The sequence below is a fragment of the Catharus ustulatus genome, chromosome 5, assembly GCF_009819885.2.
Source record: "Catharus ustulatus isolate bCatUst1 chromosome 5, bCatUst1.pri.v2, whole genome shotgun sequence".
NCBI lineage: Eukaryota > Metazoa > Chordata > Aves > Passeriformes > Turdidae > Catharus > Catharus ustulatus.
Window position 1 is genome coordinate 51,496,648 of NC_046225.1, and position 20,260 is coordinate 51,516,907.

The 20,260-nt window shown below is 37.7% G+C and overlaps 1 protein-coding gene and 1 long non-coding RNA gene across 4 annotated transcripts; one reads left to right on the plus strand and one right to left on the minus strand.

Moving 5' to 3' along the window:
- Positions 1-7,027: 7,027 nt before the first annotated feature.
- Positions 7,028-16,359, minus strand: TMEM33 (transmembrane protein 33). 2 transcript variants are annotated; one of them, XM_033060327.1, is made up of 8 exons: positions 16,282-16,359; positions 16,126-16,190; positions 14,732-14,826; positions 14,110-14,297; positions 13,070-13,137; positions 12,172-12,305; positions 10,180-10,263; positions 7,028-8,869 (listed from the first exon to the last, which is right to left on the minus strand). In XM_033060327.1, exons 2-8 carry the CDS (start codon positions 16,180-16,182, stop codon positions 8,740-8,742), a joined length of 756 nt encoding a protein of 251 aa, XP_032916218.1. In that variant the 5' UTR covers positions 16,183-16,190; positions 16,282-16,359; the 3' UTR covers positions 7,028-8,739. The 2 variants fall into 2 exon arrangements, with proteins under 2 accessions (XP_032916218.1, XP_032916217.1); XM_033060326.1 differs by lacking the exon at positions 16,282-16,359 and having other exon boundaries at positions 16,126-16,275.
- Positions 16,360-16,383: 24 nt separating this feature from the next.
- LOC116996547 lies at positions 16,384-19,392 on the plus strand. Of its 2 annotated transcripts, none has more exons than XR_004417959.1 (2): positions 16,384-16,856; positions 17,162-19,392. It is a non-coding gene; the product is annotated as an uncharacterized LOC116996547 (long non-coding RNA). The 2 variants fall into 2 exon arrangements; XR_004417958.2 differs by having other exon boundaries at positions 16,385-16,856; positions 17,136-19,392.
- The last annotated feature ends 868 nt before the right edge of the window (positions 19,393-20,260 follow it).

Sequence of the window (20,260 nt, forward strand, 5' to 3'; positions counted from 1 at the left end):
ACTGCTTGCAGACCAAGAAAAACAGGTGACTGGATTGAAATATAGGCCTTTGAAAACTTTTGGCATTCCTGTTTATTTAAAATAACTCAGTAACTGACTGTATTACTCAAGCTACAACAGTTCATCATGATGAAATTCTCCAGTATTACTGTCTAGCAAGAAATATGTGATATGCAAAGGCTAATAAGAAATGAAGGATTTTAGTGTTCCTTGTATGAAAAATGAAGTAATATAAAACCAATTTGAATATTTTTAAATCTGAAATTCATTAAATATTTCAATTTCAAACAGTAGAGAGAGACTTGCAATGTCCCCAGATCCACCAGAAAAGCTGATGGAATTGTCTTAATATAGTTTAAATTACTCTTCAGGATTCCCATCATATCCTGTCTTGTGGGTCTCTCATACAGCATAGCAAGAGGAAAAAAGGGAAAAGGGAAAAGACTTTTGATTTTGTACCTTTTATGATCCTACAGTTAACACAAAGCAGCTACATGCCAATACTAATAGTACAAAATACATACCTATACATACTAATAGTACAAAAGGAGTGTGAATACATAAAGTGCCCAGTGATCCCAAACAGCCTTTAAGTTTTTCAGGCAAACCATTTAAATTCACAGAAAATGAGACAATATTTTGTGGCAGGCAGGTGCATGAGGGGAATGACTCTTCCCAATCACAGAATGGTAAATCTTCAGAAGCTTGCATAACACCACTCTGAGTCATGCAGTTCTGTAAAACTATTTCATGGTCATTGGGTCAAAGATCTACATAAACTAAAAGTAAATATTTTCATTTCCAGCACATGGATAAGTGTTTTCAGTTATTCACATGCAGTTCATTCACCTGAACATCAGCAGTCATCTGCAGTTTCTTAAACTGGGGGCAGCAGTCCTGAACAAGCCGGTTCAACCCCAGCAGCAGTCAGTGACTGCCAAAGGACAATAAATCATGTAGAGATTTATTTCTCCTGAGAAATTTAAATAGAAAATTACTTTCCTGTAGCCAATAGACTCAGGAGGAGCACATTACATTACTAAAATTTTTAGTTTCATAGTTGCAAACCAGCCACCAGAGGTCAGTGGTTTGGAACAAAATTAGCACATGGAGGAAGAATTCAATTTCACTTCAAATGGAAAAATCATATAGTCAAATAAAATTTCCAGCCTCTGAGTAAGGAAAAAGAACTCTTAAGGTTAGCAGCACTTACCTTCCTCCAAAGCAAGAAAGCTAGCTTAAAATTCTTAAAAACTACACTAGGTACATAATACATAACACACTGAAACAACTACTCATTCTCTACAGTAATATGCAGACCTGCTTAAGACGTGGGACTGGAGGAAGCTTCTTGCATCACCAGCTCCAGTCTCTTGCTACTCCACTTGTCCTAAACTTTCTTACATGAACCAAGCACGGACCAGGTTACAAGCAACTTGATTCTTTTGCTCGGAAAAAAAAAATTACAAAATGTGAAATAAGCTCAATTAGTACTTTTGAAGTGCATAAAAGCAGTACATTAGAAAGACCTGTGCAGTGCAAGAATCTTCTTTAACAACTATTTCCCTTACAAATGTGTAACACTCTGCAAAGAGAAAAGGCTGCCCAGAGGACAGGAAGAGGCTGTTTCATCATGACATGCAAAGTGTATTACGATTTCCAAAAAGGAGAAAAAACCCTCAAATTATTACATTTCATTTATCTACTGCTATGAGTATATATACACATCCTCCATTCACAGTACATACATAATAATGCAACTGAACATCTTGCCTCTGCCCCAGAGTGATGTTAAAAAATCTGAGATAATTAGAAATGTGAATAGAGCCATTGAATGCTCAAACACATGCATGTGAACTTGATGCTTGCTGCTGTACCTGTAGTTTTCTAAGGCTTCAATTATTTATCTATATTGTACAGTTACATAGCTGAAAATGCCACTAGACACGTGAAAATTTATGAAGTCAACCTCAGATTTCCATCTACCATTACAAAAAAATGTTCATTCATGTCTTTGATTTAAAGTTTATCACTGAAAGGATTCACAATTATTTTGTTGTGCTTTACTCAGAACCTAACTGAAGTTGTAGGGATTGTAGTATGGAGACATCTGCTTGGTCAGATTTTCCAGATTAAAAAAATAAATCCAAAAATATTAAAACACTAAGTTATAATGTTCTATGCAAACATGCATCAGGACAAAACCTCATGAGTTCCACATACAAGGTCGTCCCCAAGATGGCCAAGAAAAAAACATTACAAAGCAACACAGAAAGAGAAAAAAAAAAAAAAAAAAAAGAAAAAAGAGCAAGCCAAGAAGCCCGGATTATTTCTTCCTTTACTTTTTAACTGCAGAACTTTCAAACATAATAGAGAAGAACATAATTCCACTGCAGCTATTTTCCATTTTAAGTAAACCAACATTAGACTGTCAGCTCCTGTACAGTGTGGCTATTTTAATAGTATTTTAATGGACAATAAATTATACATAATTTACAGCTTGAAAATGTAAGTACTATCCAGAAGATACTGATGGCATGAAACCATGAGTGGTGAAATGGGAATTGTGAAAGCAACAGAGCATCCAGCAGGATTTACAGACATCTTTGTATCACAGAACTGGTGTGACTCTTGGAGTGTCCTGCATAGGGCCAGGAGCTGGACTTCCTGATCCTGATTGGTCCCTTCCAATTCAGTATATTCTGTGGTTCTGTGATTTTCTGCATTCTCCCAATTTTTCTCCCTGTTCTTCTACCTTCTTTTTCTATTGCATTTCTACCTTGATGAAAACTATAGTTGATACTGCTTTAACTCCTACAGATAATCTAGGCCAGCACCTTCTACAATTTCTGATTTTCAGCTTCATTTTCCTGTGAAATATCTGAACTGATACATCATGTTCATCTAGCATACTTTTAACACTGATTTTAACACTGGCAAAAGAACATGAGTGAATATTCATAGGCACACATACAGCAAATGAAAATACCATGATTTGCACTGTTCCAGGAAAGCAGTTTCCTCACACCAGGCAGGAGTCTGGACTGTTACAACACTCAAGTCACAAGCAAGTTTTCATGGTCAGACACATGGAAGCTGTGATAGAGATGAACTCAAAGTAAGAACAAAGTTTTTTGTGGCTTCTTAAAATACAATCCACACTACTGCTTTTACAAAACCCCAGTTTTATGGTAGTAGCCTGGTGTGGTAGAATAAAGCCCATTTGGTTGGCACTTGGGTTGAACACAAGGCAGCTACTAACTGTGCCTTCACGAATGAGTTAAGGCTAGCCCACAAGAAGGGGGTCACATAGGGTCACATTATTAAAAACACTGGTTCACAATTTTGCTTAGTAGTTGCAAAACAAATTATTATCATCCTGATAAAAATTCCAAGTAATTCAGCAGTAACCACGACTCATTCTCAGTTCAGGAGTGGCACCTACTTAGACAGTAGGATGTAATCACAGCCACAAAGTAACCTATTTTAAAATTAAAAGGACAGGACTTTTAGGACAACCTTCTCTACCAACATCTGCACTGAAAACATGGCAGTAAACTAGGCATAGATTTTTTCCACAGGACTTGATATTACCTATGCCAGATACAAAGCAGAATAGTTCCAATGAATTAAAGCTTTTTTTTTTTTTTGATAGACACCTTAATCTTCCTTTTTCTCCAGAGAATGTAAATGAGGTGCTGCAGTAGCTCACTGCATTCTGCACTATTCTAAACACAAACACAAAAAACCAACACCCAACATGCGCCTGGAACACTTAACACAAAGCTGTTGGTCAGTAACTCAAACTCACTCAGAGATTTGAACTTAAATAAGTGCTGTTTTGCAACACACACTGGTAATATTTAAAATCCAGAAAATACACACAATTTGATTTCAAGAACATCAACAAAACAATAGGTATCAATAGAGAAAACTATTTAATTTGTTTCAAAATAAATACTTGACATACAAAGCACATACAGTGAAAAAGGATCACAATAAATTACAAATGGAGATACTTGCTCATTCACTGACAGAAGCCCTTGGTATTTCCAATTTCATACCATCAAATTTATCATTCTTGCTGATTTAAGCACAGCACTGAACAAATATGGATCCCAGTGCTTTCTTTCACAGGTACTGGTATGGATAATTTACTGCAGTGATCCAATTTGAAAATCAGTAGGGACCAGTAAATCGCTGCATAAAAGAAAGAGCGAATGAGGTGCTTTTTCCTTAGTGTCAGCAGCCTGCGATTATTATGTTTATTAGATTTTCTTGAAAGGGCTTCACATTTTCTCAAATATGCAGGAGAACTATATTTCCCCTCTGAGCCCTTACATTAGCATTTTGTGCCTCAGTCCTTGAATACGAGTAAAAGATATATTTTTCAATTAATTTTAGAAGTTTGTACCATCTGGATGGCACAGAACTAAGCAATGAAACTCCCTTACCTGCACAACATCTGCCATTATCACAGAGCAAGCTTCTGTAGAGAAGTTAAAAAGTAATGCTAAGATTTTATGAAAAAGATTTCTGACTCCACATTCAAGATTAATTCCGTTACATTATTCATACTGATATCTTTCCATCTTTGAAATAAAGAATTATTTAAGGTTCTGTACTTAAAACATGATTTGAAACAGCAAGTCCTGACTGTTGCTGTGACTTTAGGAAAATTACAGCACAATAGAAGTTACAATACAAAGACACACTAACCGATTTCAGCATATATATAATTTAACCACAAATAGGTGTACCACAGCAATGAAAAATTGTAGACAATTAAAACAAATTAGTATACCTTACTACCATCTTGGGATCTTACTCTGTTGCATTATTTTTTGTCAGAGATGATGATACAAGGGCCACACCTAGCGCTGCAAGTGAAAATCGATTTTTGACACCACTTTAAAAGAACATGTCCTAGCAGTGTCTTAACTGAGCACTGTAAGGTACAGCACTTTTTATCTGAGTCCTTTTTAAAGTACTTAGGGCCACAGTTACAATAATTTTAGGAGCAGGACTAACAAGTCTATGTACAGTAGAAATAAATCAGTTCCATCTGGGCACTTGTCCAACTCTTTTTTCTATTTCCTGCTCTGCCAGAACTCCTCTCAGGCAAGTGCTCTTTCCTTCCATGTCTCCATTCCTGTCTATAAAATGGGTAAGAACTTCCTGAATAAACACAGCATCCGTACAGCAAATGTTGCAATACAGGTGTCTAACAATAAAATCATTGGTTATGTTATTTGTTTGGACACTACTATCACATACATAGTTAGCAGCTCCAAAACTATTGGAAGAAATAGAGGCTCATAATTATAATATTGTTTATTTAAATCCTTTAAACATTAACATTAACAGATATTGCTCCACTTAAACCCATCAAAGAAAGGAGCAAAACATAAAACTGACAGCACAGAAATGACAATATATGTATAAAATTAAATAAAAGGCAAGGAAGGAGAGGATGGATGTATTGGTGCGTTACTTTGTGTGTAAGAAATCCTAACTGGCATTAGCTACTCCAACAGACCCAATGGCTCCTGGTACTTCATCCACAGATGAAAACAGACAAGTATTAAACTGGAGCATCACTTCTACAGAAAGCTTGTAGAGAGCAAGGGGTTTGTCCACCCACAGAATCTATGCAACAGCACTTGACTTACAAAAGCTAAGACAACACAAAACAATGAGCAGTATGATTTATACCAGTGGAAACAGTTATCATATTAGGTAGGAAACCTTTCAGTTAATACAAAAACTCTTCTGCTTCATTTTGGGATTGGCAGGCACTTTATGGTCAGTTGCAAAATTTCTCTACAATCACAGGCTTCTGCCACAGCCTCTGCATCACAGCTAGCTGTTGACAGCATAGCAGCATGAATATACAGCTCTCTTCACAAAAAAAAAAAAAAACAAAAACGCCTCAAGCTATCAGGCTACAACCAGCATTTTACATTTAATCATTAGAAGAGAAACAGTCACAAACTGTAGTGAGGAAGCAGGCTCAAGGATAGAATGTTTTTCCATTGAAGAAACTCGATGTTAGGCAGCTGAAAGGCTACAGTAAAAAATCAAAGATGATGCAGAGCACAGGTCAGGTGCCCTATTTATTTGGCTTGAACATTATCATAACAACATTGTTCCATGTTTTCTCGACACATCAGAGAAGTAAGTTTTACCAGGCCACAAGCTGCTCCTTTGTCAAGCAAAGCCAAGAATATGCTATTGGCTAAACCAAATCTAATCCATTTTATGAAATTTCCTCCTCTTGGTCCATTTTTAAGTCTTAATAGAAAGAGATAAATTCAGTATCCACATTTAAGCTCCACCTCATAGCACTTCCAACACATAGTCTTCCAGCTCTTTACTTACAGCATTGTCATTCACTCCTTCTCCTGCATTCATTGAGTTAGATCTTTACTTAGCATCCTTCAGTGATGGGCTAGTCTCTAATTTAGTAACTAATTTAGTCTCTAATCATACAATTAAGGAACAGTAGAATGCACCCGTAACAGCAGTCAGACCGCAAAAATTTGCTCAGATGTAACATGTTATTTTGCTTACAGTAATTACAGTTTTATTTGCCTTCCACTCCCAGTATGGGGGATCAACTTAGAAGACCAAATGTATTTTTAAATTGCAGTGGTGCAAAGAGCTGAAGAAAATCTGATGTCACCATTCAAAAGCACATCATGCAACATGACAGACAGTCTAGAACTGTGCTGAGGAACTGAAACAGTAATATGTCTGGATTCTTTTCTCTGATTAGATACCATTGTTGCAGTGCTTATTTTTGGATTAGATTTTGAAGGAAAGGGTCATAAATTTTTGCACTTTAGAAGGCAAAAATTCCCTATAAAATAATTTGAAATGCACAAGATATTATATCCCAATTCAGAAGCAGCAGTGGGAATATAAGAACATGCACACACACACAGGACAGCATTCTGCTCAACTTCCAGGTTCAAGCATCGGTAAGTTGGGTTAGAGAGAAAATGAGCCTGAAGAGCCTAGCAAGTTACATTTAATACTCCTTTTATTGCAGTAGAAATTTTAGTTTTTATAAAATCCTCAAATTATAGGATACACACATAATCAATCTCATTCCAAGTCTTTAGCAGCTGTAGAGCATTAACTGCATGCAGTTGCTTCTGCAGTGTGCGAGTATTCTATAAATAGCTAATCATGTTCAGAGAGCAAGACAAGTAGTCAAAGAATATCATATTCAATTACCAACTGGTTCATCAGTACCAAGAGGTTGAGCAAAAAAATGAAGTAAGTTTATAAATACATGGCTCTGATCTAAAAACTAATACAACTGTAAAGTCAGAATGATATCCATACCACGAACAAGATAACTCAATAGTTACAGGAAAATACTTTGCTTCAAGACTATTTTTGAAAGATTTTCTCATAAGGTTTCTCTGACCATGGAAGAATAGTTAAGTTCAGTGCTACAGAAGTTTACAAAAGGCCAATGAAAGTCCTTTAAATTTATGCAATTAGAATACTAACACCAACTACAGAAAATTCAACAAATATTTTGCCTTGAATTTCTGAAAAGAAGTTGTGATCAGACAGATAGTATTATTTTACCATGACCTACCCTTCAGCTGCTGGGTGAATGCACAATCAGTGTAATTAATTTATATACTTAATTTAATATTCAATTCTGTAGTCATGACACTGGCTTCAGATCAGTCATCAGATGGATTTATGCCAAGAAATCCTGCACCATTTGTTTCAGAAGCTGCCTAAACAGGTGCAATTCTTTATGTAAATTTCCCATCATGAGGGTCTCAGAAACTGAAATAACAATTTATATAGAGCTACCTACAGTTTAATTTTTTAAAAAGCTAACATGCTTGAATTACTGCAGTCTCACATTTGTGTGGACACAAGAACAAATCTGCAATGACTCTGCAAAAGTTACGTCGTTAACATTGATTAGTTCATTTCCGACATAGTTAAAAGTTTAAGCATTGCATCTTAGTCTGAAAATCCTACAGGTCAGCAGTTTGGCTTGGTAAAACAACTTGTTATGACAAGAAAACTGCATAGAGTTTTCTGTGATCAGTCTTGGTATTTCTTCCAACAGCATAACAAGATTATGTCACAAGGCAGACGCATGAGAGAGTTCTTTTTAAGTATTATTAATAAAAATAGCCTCTCCTTCAGAAAGGAGTGTTATCTCTGTCAGCTTGATAGATTTTAACTATCTTGTGTTAACTTCCAAATGGGCCATATTTATACACTAAGTATAATAAATTGGACAAAACAGTTCTACAGATACATTTAGTAAGCAGAAGAATACTGTCCAAAGTGTACTGCATAGGTATGTGTATCAACTGCTATCCACTGGAGACATCCAAAAGTAGCTATAGTTCCAACTAACATAAACCTAGTGAGCACAGATCTCTTATTATAAGTTTCAATCAATCTCAAACAATTCTTGATTTTAAAAAACAAAACAAAACAACAAACCTGTATGATAGGGCATATTTTAGGTAGGATGCATCTACTTTTTTCATCAATTAACAATACAGCACGGTTAATTTAAGTTTCTATCATTTGTTTTTGATATGCTAAATTTCATATTATCTCCAAGAAAAGCATATATGTATTTTTATACAGCCTGGAGTGAGATCAGTGTAAAACCAGGAATTTCCAATCATCAGCAGAAGTGCCAGCTGCTCATAATGTTCACAAAACACGAGTGCCTGAATTTGGCTATGCAACAGTTGGTGCCAATCTGCTTATAAAGGAAATGCCGCTGAGGCATAGTCTTCTTACAAAAACAGGGCACGAGGGCTTCGTTATTAAGTGTTCAACAACAATCCTGAGCTCGGTGAAGAGAGTCCTGAAAAATCAGATTTAAACACACTTTTAAAATCCTACAGCATTTATCAGAAATATTATCTACACATATCTTTTTTATCCACTTCTTTTCTCAATATCACACTCACATACACATTTTCAGTTAAATTCTTTAGACCAACTCAGTGCTGCTTCCAAGAGTTTCAGAATTCTTGACTTTTAAACATTAACATTTTAACTAACTCTTTATCCATCCTCAGCTGGAAGTTACTGAACTAGAGAGAGCAGAAAAACTCCAAGGGAAAAAAAAAATTAAAAAATACTATAGAGGCTACAGAAACACTTCAAAAAAAGAGAATTAAGAATAATGCTTTATCACAAACAGTGTAAGGAGCTGGGAGGCTATTGTGTTTGTGCTACTTCTTAGCAATATGCAAGAATCCTGCACTGCAGAAGCAACTATTAGAAGACAGACATGAGAAATAAAACTCTCATCACCAATTTCCCTTAAAACTACAAAAATGCCAGCAGAATATTTTGTATAAACTAGTTCTACTGAATGTCAATTCTAGTATTACACAGCTTAAATTATTTTTAGATACCGAAGTAGTAAAGCAACTTATAGATGATGTTGGTGTTGTTAAAAATAAATATATGCAGCAGGATGGAACAATTGCTTTCTTACACAAATAGGGAACAGAAAACAATTAACCTTATGATTCTCACACCTGTCTTTGCATATCATGGCAGCCAAAGCTACTTTCCTGGCACTCAAGCAAGCTATTTTTTGATTGAGTATACTGAAAAGTCTGTTCACAAAATCTTACGCTATGCAATGATTGTAAAAAAACTTCTAAAAAGCACTCACCTGAGAAAACACTCATAGGAATATTTATGATTTCAAAGTCTAAAGCAATAATATTGGCTTGACCAGCTTTCAAAATCAGTAAGATTCTATTTCAAATACAATTAGCCTTATTTATTAATTTTCCTAAAGAAGATAATGAACATGTTTAAAATCATCCAGAGGATTTCTTTTCTCTCAATATTATACAAGTTTTTAAGTGCCTATTCATATTTTGGCTTAACCTCAGATGTGCCTCTCCCAAAGTGTAGTTTTAATGACACAAGCATGTTCTGAAAGCTCCCATTCAAGAATGGCGGTACATTTCTGATCACTTACACAACAAATCCAACCTTTAACCAGCCAGGGTTTTATTTAGCATCCAGGTGTATTCCACATTCTACAGATGCAGTATTATGAGTTCTACATTCATTTTAGAATTAAAAGTTTCTGAACGCCTAAGCACTATGCAGTTAAACACTAACTTCCCAAATCAATGCAGTACTTACCGACAGTAGGGATTTCGCCGAGAAGAGTAGCGTAATGTAAGAAACCTATAGTAAATGAATGGCTGGAGCAGGCTCCCTTGTCCACTGAAAGAGAACAGTTCAGTAGAGCTTACTAGTGACAAAAAACCAAACCGAAACACCAAAACCAGGAATATTTCTAAGAAAAACAAGCAAACTACTTGCTCAAAAAAGCTACACAAAAGAAGGCTAGATTTGGGTCACACTGGTTCAGAAAATCTAGATCTGACAAGAAAAAGTACATTTACAAATGCATAAACATTATAGAATAAAACTGCTCAATGAAGTACTTAAAGAAGTGCTGTTCTTGTATAGATTTTATATTTATGAAGTGTTTTTATATGCTTCATTTCTCATTGCAAAGAATCACAGGAATGATGTTGGACACATATTCAATAGCAAGAAAACATTTGTTGTCAAGCCCAGAAACTGGCTGACATAAGTAGTCCAGTTACATTGACCCTCTTCAATCTAATTGTAGCATTTTGAATATCTGGACCATATTTCTATTATCTTTTGCAAAACTTCTCAGAACACACTGCAGACAATTACAGATGTACAATGAGACTTTAATGCCAAGCTAATACATATTTCTTTCAGTTACAGTGAAATTAAGCTTCGGTATTTCACAAAACTGCTGTTTGATCTGTGAAATAGTGGAAACACTGCACACAAACCATACACAGCAAAGCACAGAAATGCCCTAAGTTTTAGTGACTGAAGCCACTTTAAATAGCACATTATTTAAAAATTCTGTTTGAATTTAAACATGATGGTATGTAGTTCCAGCAAGTAGAACTCCATCAAGTAACAGCAGCATCTTTACCCAGAAGAAAAACATAAAGTGGAAGTGAACTACAGGAGGGAAGAAAGATGAACTCTTGAAACCGGTACAGTATTGACAAACAATTTAATATGCTACAACATTTAAAGAACAAAATTTCGCAATAGCTGGTTTTAGCAATTAAATTATTTTAAAGTTTGGCATATGACCTTTTAGAAGCATCAGTATCTAGCAGATGACATACCAAGTAGCAACATTTCACGTACTACATTCTCCACAGAGAGACATAAGAAAACAAAAAGCTATACTAAGTTCAAAGCACTTGAAAGTTTCAGATACTGGATAGAGTGTATCTGCCAGCTGGTAAGTGGTCTCAGATGGAATGCAATCCTTGAGGGCTGAAGCACTGAAATGTTCAGCTGATACATCAAAAGATAAAGACAAATTATCCATCCAGTCCAAGAAGGTAAAGCCTCCCTTCTACTGCTTATGAGACCACTCAAGACAAATGTTCCTACCATGCTATAACGTGTGTAGAACAAAGGTTGCAACGACCCAAACTTCTGTTACTGGAAGGTCATTACGCCTGCACAACTTCAGTAGGATTCCAACATGTTCAAGATCCCTAAAATGACTTCAACAGGCTGCACAGCAGGCAAAATCAAATGGAATAAAAAAACTCAAAAGGGTCACAGCTCACAAGCAGCACAGGAGAGAATGCAACTACTCCTGCTTGCACACTTTTTGCATAATGAGACTTTGCCATTTAAATTTCAGGAATCTAATTTCCAAAAATAACAGTTCACTTTCAGTGAAGCTGAAGATCTTAATATTCTACTAAACTAACCAAAATTAAACTTACTGATCAATGTACTGACAGTAATGTGGGTGAATTCAAGTTTCAAGCCTGAAAAACTCCCATGTGACTCATCACCCACACTATGAAAGGGAAGGTTTTTTTGATGCTCAGTTCACTATATATATATCACTATTATATATAGTGAATGCCTTTTGATGTCAGGATGCACCAAATTAAGAAGCCTAAGAGTCACTTAAATTTTATTTGAAGTTCCAGCCTTGGTCAGCCAGAACCATACAAATGGAGTACTATGATCCACAGAGAACTCATTTGCAAAAAGCAGTCTTGTGTAGCGGTTTCTAATTATTTAAATATTTACCATAATTCTTACCTGAAGAGCATAAAAACTGTAGCTGGCATCAGGAAAATTTCATTGCAAGCAATGAATTTTAGAATATTCTGTTGATTAGCATTCAGTTTCTCTAAGAGGTTTCTCAAAAAGGGCACACTGTTTGAACTTCGCGCCTTTAAAGAAGAAGAAATTATTTACAGAAAACATAAAAGTTGCACCTATCTTCATTAGAACAAAGAAAACAAAATGCAGCAATTGCTATTTACCACTCATTTCAACATTTTAAGACTTTATCAGTTTTGAAATTAACATCGTAAGGAAAACTACTGCAGGCTTGGAACTCCTTAATTTACAGAGTTCAATTAAAGGCATCAGATGTTGCAATTCCCTCATCCACCAATTTTAGGTTCAACTGCCCAGAGCCTTGTTCAGTCCACTAAGAGGAAGTGCCCACGGTAGCAAGACAGCCCAGTTAGAAACACCAAAGCCTGGAGTTACATTAAGATGCACAAGGCAGTGCATTGAGCAGCAAGAGCAACTGGCAAGTATTTTGCTTGCTAGTCTCACCCTGTAGTTTGATACTTTACTACTGAAATAGAACAATAAAATTTAGTTTGAAAAATACACATCTTAAGCGTCAACTTAACCATTCCACAGATTTTGTTTCCTTCAAAGAAAAGCATTTGGAAAAAAATAACTAGTGTCAACTCCAACATATCATCCCACAGAAGGGGAAAAAATAAAGAAACAAACCACCAAACCAAACCAATCAAAAAAAGTCTTATCAAATTCTCTGTGCTGAGATTCCATACTACTGTTTCACTCTAATTCCTCTAGTGCAGCCAAAGAAAACCAAACCAGAGCTGCAACTTAAGCCTGTTTATAAACCCCAATAATACCAATTGTATTAATTGTAACATATAAATATCACACTTACATCAAGAACCTTCTTCGTGTATGTGGCAGCATGAAGCAAAGAGAACAGCAGAACTGGAAAAATACTCACTGAAGCAAGTCATAAGGAAAATTACAGGCTGTGCAAGTGCCTCATTTCTCCATGACGTTAAACTACACCAGTCATAGCTTGATGGCTCTTTGCAAAAGTTTGGCTGGAATGACCTATACTGGATGAAGATATGTATAAGCCTAAGACCTAGATTTATAGCTCTTTCTTTTGCTTCTTACACCTCTTTGCGATGCATTTTTATTAACTTCAAAATATGAGTGTTTGCAAATATGCAAAATTATAACACACACCATTAGACACCAGTGTGCTTCTACTGAAATGCTTCTCTCTATACAGAAAGCACATGTGAGCTTACTACTCAAAACCTCTTAAATACATGTTGTTGTATGTTTTATTAAAAGATGCTGCAAAACTAATTTTTTTAACATGCAGTCAAGAAGAACATGCAGTTGCCAGCCATTCTGATTTTTCTGAGCAAGAATGTAGACATTTCTGTTTCAGAATGATTTTAAGAGTAGGACTTTAAGTGTACATAGTGTGACATAAAGAAATGTCAGCTCTGACATGTCACCTTTGGCAATCCACAGGAGCAAATTTTGCAGACTTTATCAGTTCAATAATTTACCTGAGAAAGCTACTACTGAATAATTCTCTCTACATGATGAATGTCTACTACAGTAAAAACTATATAAATCCTGTACTGGCAAAAAATGAAAATTACCAACTTCTCCAAATATCACTGAAGGGTGGTCATAAAATCCATCAAACTTAAGCCTAAAAAAAAAAATCTAGGTAGCCAGAGAATGCAGTGCACTAATTATAGAGCTGATTAAACTGAATATGAATCAATCAAAATAAGCCTCTCATATTTTACATAGAGTATGTTCTATAAATAGCAAACATATCAAACTAGTTCAAACTAGTTTTTCAAATCATAGCAAAGGTGATGAAAAGAATCATGTTTTTAATATATTTAAAAACATTAGCAAGATGACACAAGAAAAGGATACTTGTAACAGGGTAGGAATTCACAAAGATAAGGGAGTACAGCAGGTAATGGCAGCTGTCCTCCAGCAAAGCCTGGGCCAGAAATGCCCTGCTAAGCTGGAAGTGCGGTAGCCTTTGGTGTAGTCGGAGGGCACTGGTAAGAGCATTTGCCAGCAAGGCACGCTGATAAAAGCTTGCTGCTTCATGCAACCTGCAAATCATCAGAGGAGATGTTACCATGTGAACCAAGCTCAGAAGTCTTCTACTCTCGAGAATTGCATCACAACTGAACAATACCTGAAGTATTTATATTTATTTCTATTATTGTACATAAGCACTACTCTCAAAAAATAACTCAGAAACTTAACACTGACTTTAGTGCAGGTGCCTAAGATAACTCAATATAACACTCCATTTACACACAAAAACATGCATTTACCACTATTCTACATTTGTTCAATACATTTTCCAAACACATCTGCAAGTGTTTTAAACCAATCTAAAATCTGTAAGCTATTCTGACAAAAAGCATCCAAGTAAGGTGAATAACAGCAATTTACCTTACTTGTAAAAAACAATTATATGCAAAGGGAATCTAGTTTGTTTGTAAATTTTTATGCTATTTTACAATATTATGGTACATACCCCAGAAGAGGCAGGACAAATAAAGCTGAGCAGTAAACCGTGAACAAACGGGAAATCCACATTGCTGTATCCAACTTGTTAGCCATCAGAAATTGCTACATTGGAAAAGAAAAAAAAAATTTAAAAAAGACCAGCCCCAACAGAAGCTGGTATCTTAATACTTGCGTACAATGAACATTCTTCCCAATTCTGTTAAATTGCAAGTCTTTCCTCAACCTCAGTGTAAGCAAATTACACCTTGAAGCAGAAAGTTGGTTTTTTTTGTTCTGTGATACTTGGCTCATATGATGATACTAGCCAGATCAAAAACAGCTTGGCTTCCTCAGAACTAAGAAGCTCCTTTGTACATTACAATCAAATACACTGGTAAGACCTTCTAGAAAAATAGTTTTTTTCTATCCAAACACGCCTCACTACACAGTCAGCTTCACAAATGTTATCATGTAGGGTCACTGGACCTGACTGACTTTTGCTTCAAGGTTTCTTTTAGAATACACTGCACACACCTGGGGCTAAATCTCCACAATTCTTAGCGAGGGAGGAAAAACACAGGGTGAGGTTAAGCTGGCGTAACTACATTACAAGGAAAGTGGCATCGTTTTGGCTCACATATGTATGGCCTTGAAAAAGCAGAAAACTTTTCACAGTAATCCTGACCTCTCCTCTTGTTGGGCTCTTCCTAACCACAGCCCTGCTCAGTCTTGATACAGCCAAAGTGCCAGAAGGCGCTAATGAAACTCAGAATGCTTTTGGTATATGTGCATCAGAATCAAAACAACAGCTTCCTTCCATCTGAAAGAGTTAACATTTTTTTCCAAATTTGGACCAGCTTTCAAAAATTACTATTTTCCTCTATATTCCTAGTGCATCGCCATGGAAATTACCAGAAACCTACAAGCATCTTCATGATATGACTTTGTACCTCACTTGCACAGTATAACTACAGCATAGCACGAAGCTGTGTCAAGGCTAGGTCAGATTGTCAGGAAAAGGTTTTTCACCCAGAGGGTGGTTGGGCACTGGCACTGGCTCCCCAGGGAAGCAGTCACAGCCCGGGCCTGACGGAGTTCAAGCGTATGGACAGTGCTCTGAGGCACACGGTGTGACTTCTGGGGTGTCCTGTGCAGGGCCACGAGATGGACTCGAGGATTCTTGTGGGCGCCTTTCAACTCAGCATATTCTACGATTCTGTGAAATAGAGATCCTACCACCCTGAATTACTTCCAATTCAGCCATTTTCAAGAGCGGCGGCACCCCAGGAGCCCGCTCTCAATTGGAAAGCGAAAGCTGCTCGTCCCCGCCCGCACCCGGGCGAGCAGTGCCCGCTGCCCTTCCGGCAGGACCCGCCGGAGCAGCACCGCGCCCGGCCCGGCCCCAGGCCCGCAGCTCCTTACCACGGCCCCGCCGCCGGCCCCGCCTGCCATGGGCCCGTTCTGCGTGGAGTCCGCCATGGCCGCACCTGCGGGGAGAGACGCGCCTCAGCTTGTGGGACACGGGCGACAGCAATCGCCGCCCCCCGAGCCCCCGCTCCCGGCCCGGCCGCGACCCACCGCAAGCGCCACACCGCGCACGGAACACGCTCCGGCGGATCGCACTCCCGGATGCGGCGGGACGCCACTTCCCGCGGGCCGCGGGGCTGCCGGGCAATGTAGGCGGTGACTGGGATGCTCCCGGCGGCGCCTGGCGGCCTCACGGGATGCGCGGGGATGAGCGGCGGGGTGGCGGCTGCCGGCCGAGCCCCTGCTGCCTTGCCCGCTGTCCGCAGTAGCCCGGACACAGGTGCTCAGCTCCGTCTGCAGGGGCTGCTCAGGGGCACTCGCGTCTGGTGACAGCAGCAGCGACAGTGTGAATCCTCGGTTCGGCCCGGTTTGGGGAGTGTTTGCTTACTGGTGGCTAACTGGATTTCCGGGGCTCCGGGTTTCCGCAGCAGGCTGGCGAGGCTCAGTGCTGGGCACCAGCAATGTAAAGGGAATCGTAGGGGCACAGGACGCTCCGCAGCTCCCGGTGCTGCGGTGGCCCGGTGGTGTCACACAAACGGTGCGAGGCTGTGTTCTAGTGTCTTTGGTTCCCTATAATGTCAAAAGAGGAGGGGAAAAAACACAAAAACGCATCTCCTCAAAACCAGGTGGGCCTAAAGACTGTCAGAGATATTGCTGGATTTTTGAAACAAGTTTCTGAAATCGTTGGTCAATAATCACCAAACCAGAAAGTTAGGGAGCTTTGCTCAAGTATAGGTGTATCAGCAGCCTCTGACAGGAGGGCGGCACAGAGCAGAAGCAGCCTTCTGCTCACTCTCCGACATGAAATATATGTAATTTGCAGTCTCGGGAAGGTTTAATCCTCCCTTCATTAATCTTCCCCTTGCCTTTTTTTTTTTTTTTTTTTTTTTTTTTTTGCCGCATAGCTATGTGAACATGTTTCTGTTCTCAGCTGGAAGTCTGTAACGCGTCTGAAGTAGCATCAAAGCAAAAGAGAACAGAACACGGGCCTGGTGACAGACACCTGTGACTTTTGGCTGCTATGGCTCCATGTAGCTGTGCTTCTGGCTTTCTCCGAACGACGTGCAGCAGGTTCCCCCTCCTGGCAGCACGGCTTCCAGGACATCGAGCCGTCTGCTCCAGGTTCTAATCGTTCCCAGAGGCTTTCGATTCAATTACTTACTAACAGCAAGAAAGACCTATTCCTGTGACCAAGGATATTGGAATCAACATCCGCAATCACCCCCATTTCTGGCTTATGGTGATTAAAAAAGAAGAAGATTGATTGGAAGACATTCCCGAAGAATGTGTAATGAAGTATGTTGACAAGAAAGTAGCAAAAGTGTCAGATGATAGGGATTCTAATAGCATAACAATTACAAATAATTTAAGCAATCTTAGGCTAGTTAACATTTTTAAATTGAAGATGCAGAACCTGGGAACAAGAACTACCTTCTTCTCTGAGATTATTTTTCTGCAGGGGGAGGAGACTACTAAACAACAGTAAGAGAATTAGGACTCTCAGTGTGTCTACTGGGCATTCTCAGGTGTGTAATAAAACTGACAAACATTTATGCTAAACCAAAATAAAGACTTCAAATATAGCCCAGTAAACTCAAGTTGAACCATTACCAGAACACTATATTTCAAAATTAAATATTGATATAACCAGGAGATTTGTTTAAATGCAACCGAAGCATGAAAACCACTGAATGTTTAACTGAAATGTCACAAGGGAAAAAAACCTGCCCAGTGTTCAAGATTACATGTATTTCTTAAATGAACCTAGGATGACAACTCCATGTCTTTAACAAGAGTGCTTTTTCATTTCTTAGCACTTATAACTTAGGAAGTACTCAATGCATTTTTATGTAAAGTATTCATTTCTAGATTCTGGTCTCTTGGTCATAACAGCAAGAGTTATCTTTCACAATTTTGCCTTAATTTAATTTAAATAGAATGTTAAACCATTATTTATTTGCAAAGGTAATGGAATAAAAAAGTCGTACTTTGGAAGATTTAGTAAGAAATGTCCCTCTTCACCCTTTGCAACTAGTCGCCTTTTTCTTCACACCAATCCTTGTTTTCCTGACTTTCCACTGCACTTGTTGTTGCTTCTTGTTTAATGTAGTCTCTTCTGTTGAGCACTTCAGACCATGCTACTGTTTAGTTTAACCTGAAAGAAGACATTAAATTATATTTTTAGAAATCAAGTGTCAGGTATTGGCTTTACCTTTTCACAGTTGTCTCTGCTGGGACATTACTGAGCTGAGAGGAGAAGCAGAAATGGATCTGTCTGTTACTGATGATTTTGTTTCCAACAGTTGTAAGAGGATTCTTCCATACCATCAAGGCTCCCATTTGCTTTCATTGGTGATTGTTCAGATATTTAGAGGAGTATCATTGTAGTTGATGAGGACTCACCTACCTCGTTAGTACAGTCCCATTTCTCCACTGTGGCAGTCCAACACCATCAGCTCAGACACTGCTGAAATTGTAACTAACGCTTTCATGTTTTCCTTGCAAAAATTTATACACCTGTCAGAGAATTAGTGACAGTAATATACCTGGGATCAGCTTGCTCTTAATTTAAAAAGTTATGGATGCAAAGGGTTATATTTTGACCTTTTATGCTCAGATGTATACACTTACTTCCACTAATCCATTTGATGTCTCCTGGGAAAAAAACAAGGCACCTTAGTATGTCTGCAAAATAAGTCACACATTTTAAAATTATATGGAAGAAAATATTAATGCAATGCTTTACATTTGTTTAGCAAGACTGAGACTTTGTTTAGAATGGCTGAGACTCTCCAGAGGCAGTGAAAGTTTACTAAGGCTCACAACATCACCATTAATTAGATGAAGTTCAGTGAAGACTTTAGGTCAAAAAGATTAGTAATTTACTTGTAGGCACACAAGCAGCAGCATATGGGTAGAAATGGAATATGTAACTCCAAAGCCAGCATTTCCAGTTTTCTTGTTAGTCACTTTGTGTTTTCAGATGAAAACATATGCTAAACTCCATAGACAATTTGAAGCCAGTTTGAATATCCAAAGAAGGCTGTGATGATGTTTCAAATCGCTGAGAACCTCATTACAGACACTATGGAGAGAATTTATAAACAGAAATTCTTTGTCAATGATTTTGACAACCATAATAAATACTCTATAGAATCAGTATTTTGCATTTAAAGGTTGTTTTAAATTTGATTTTTACTAACATCACCATCACAAGCATGCAATATTTTGTGGTCTCCAGTGGCATCAGTTCTCAATCATTTTAACAGACAATGGTGTAGCATTGTTTAGGTGGTGTTCACCACCTTGCAGCAAGGGGCATTTGAGGTTCAGATAATGATTTATCTCTTTTGTCCTTCTTGATTTGAAAGAAGGTACTGTTGCTAACATCTGTGTGCAGTTTTTGTTTATTTCAAATAAAAGAGAGAACATTCCTCCAAGATTGATAGGATTGCAGTTCCTCATAGCCAAACTAGCTCCATTATCTGTATCAGTAGTGTATAATGCAAAGATAAAATAAGTTTTTATGCAAAGTTCTAATGAACAATTTGGTTCTTGTTTGTGGTTGTCTCAAGCTGGCTATCCAAATCTCAAGAAACAATAAAGGACATTGGGTAAATGCCTGTTACATTTTTCAGAAAAAGAAACAGAAGTCTTCTGTCTCTACCAGATTGCGTTGTGATTTTTGCTGGATGGTCTGTAACAATATCAAATGTGTTCTTCTTTGTCTTCCTTCGCAGCTGGAGTTTCCATTTATTCACCCTTCCTGGAAGAATTAGCCTTTTAATCACTGGGTGTGTGCCAAAGCAGTGAAAAAGAGGAACCACAAAATTTTTGAAGATGTGTGAAATAGATGTGCAAAATTTTTCTAGTTGCTTTCTGTGCCAGCATTTTCATGACTCTTGGCATTTTTTTATAATCCTATGTTATTAAAATAAATGACACAGGAGAACAAGTGTAAGCTTAAGATGGTATAGAGAAATACGATAACTTTATATACATCTTTTGTAGGATTCAAGGTATGGAACAA

What these genes read in the sequence shown, in the direction of transcription:
- TMEM33 (XM_033060327.1), bottom strand. Translation starts at nt 16,182, where the DNA reads ATGGCGGACTCCACGCAGAACGGGCCCATGGCAGGCGGGGCCGGCGGC. An exon ending in TTTGTCCTGCCTCTTCTGGG is followed by an intron (nt 14,298 to 14,731) that starts GTATGTACCATA and finishes GATGATTTGCAG; the next exon opens with GTTGCATGAAGCAGCAAGCT. An exon ending in ACAGTTTTTATGCTCTTCAG is followed by an intron (nt 10,264 to 12,171) that starts GTAAGAATTATG and finishes GTTCTCTTTCAG; the next exon opens with TGGACAAGGGAGCCTGCTCC.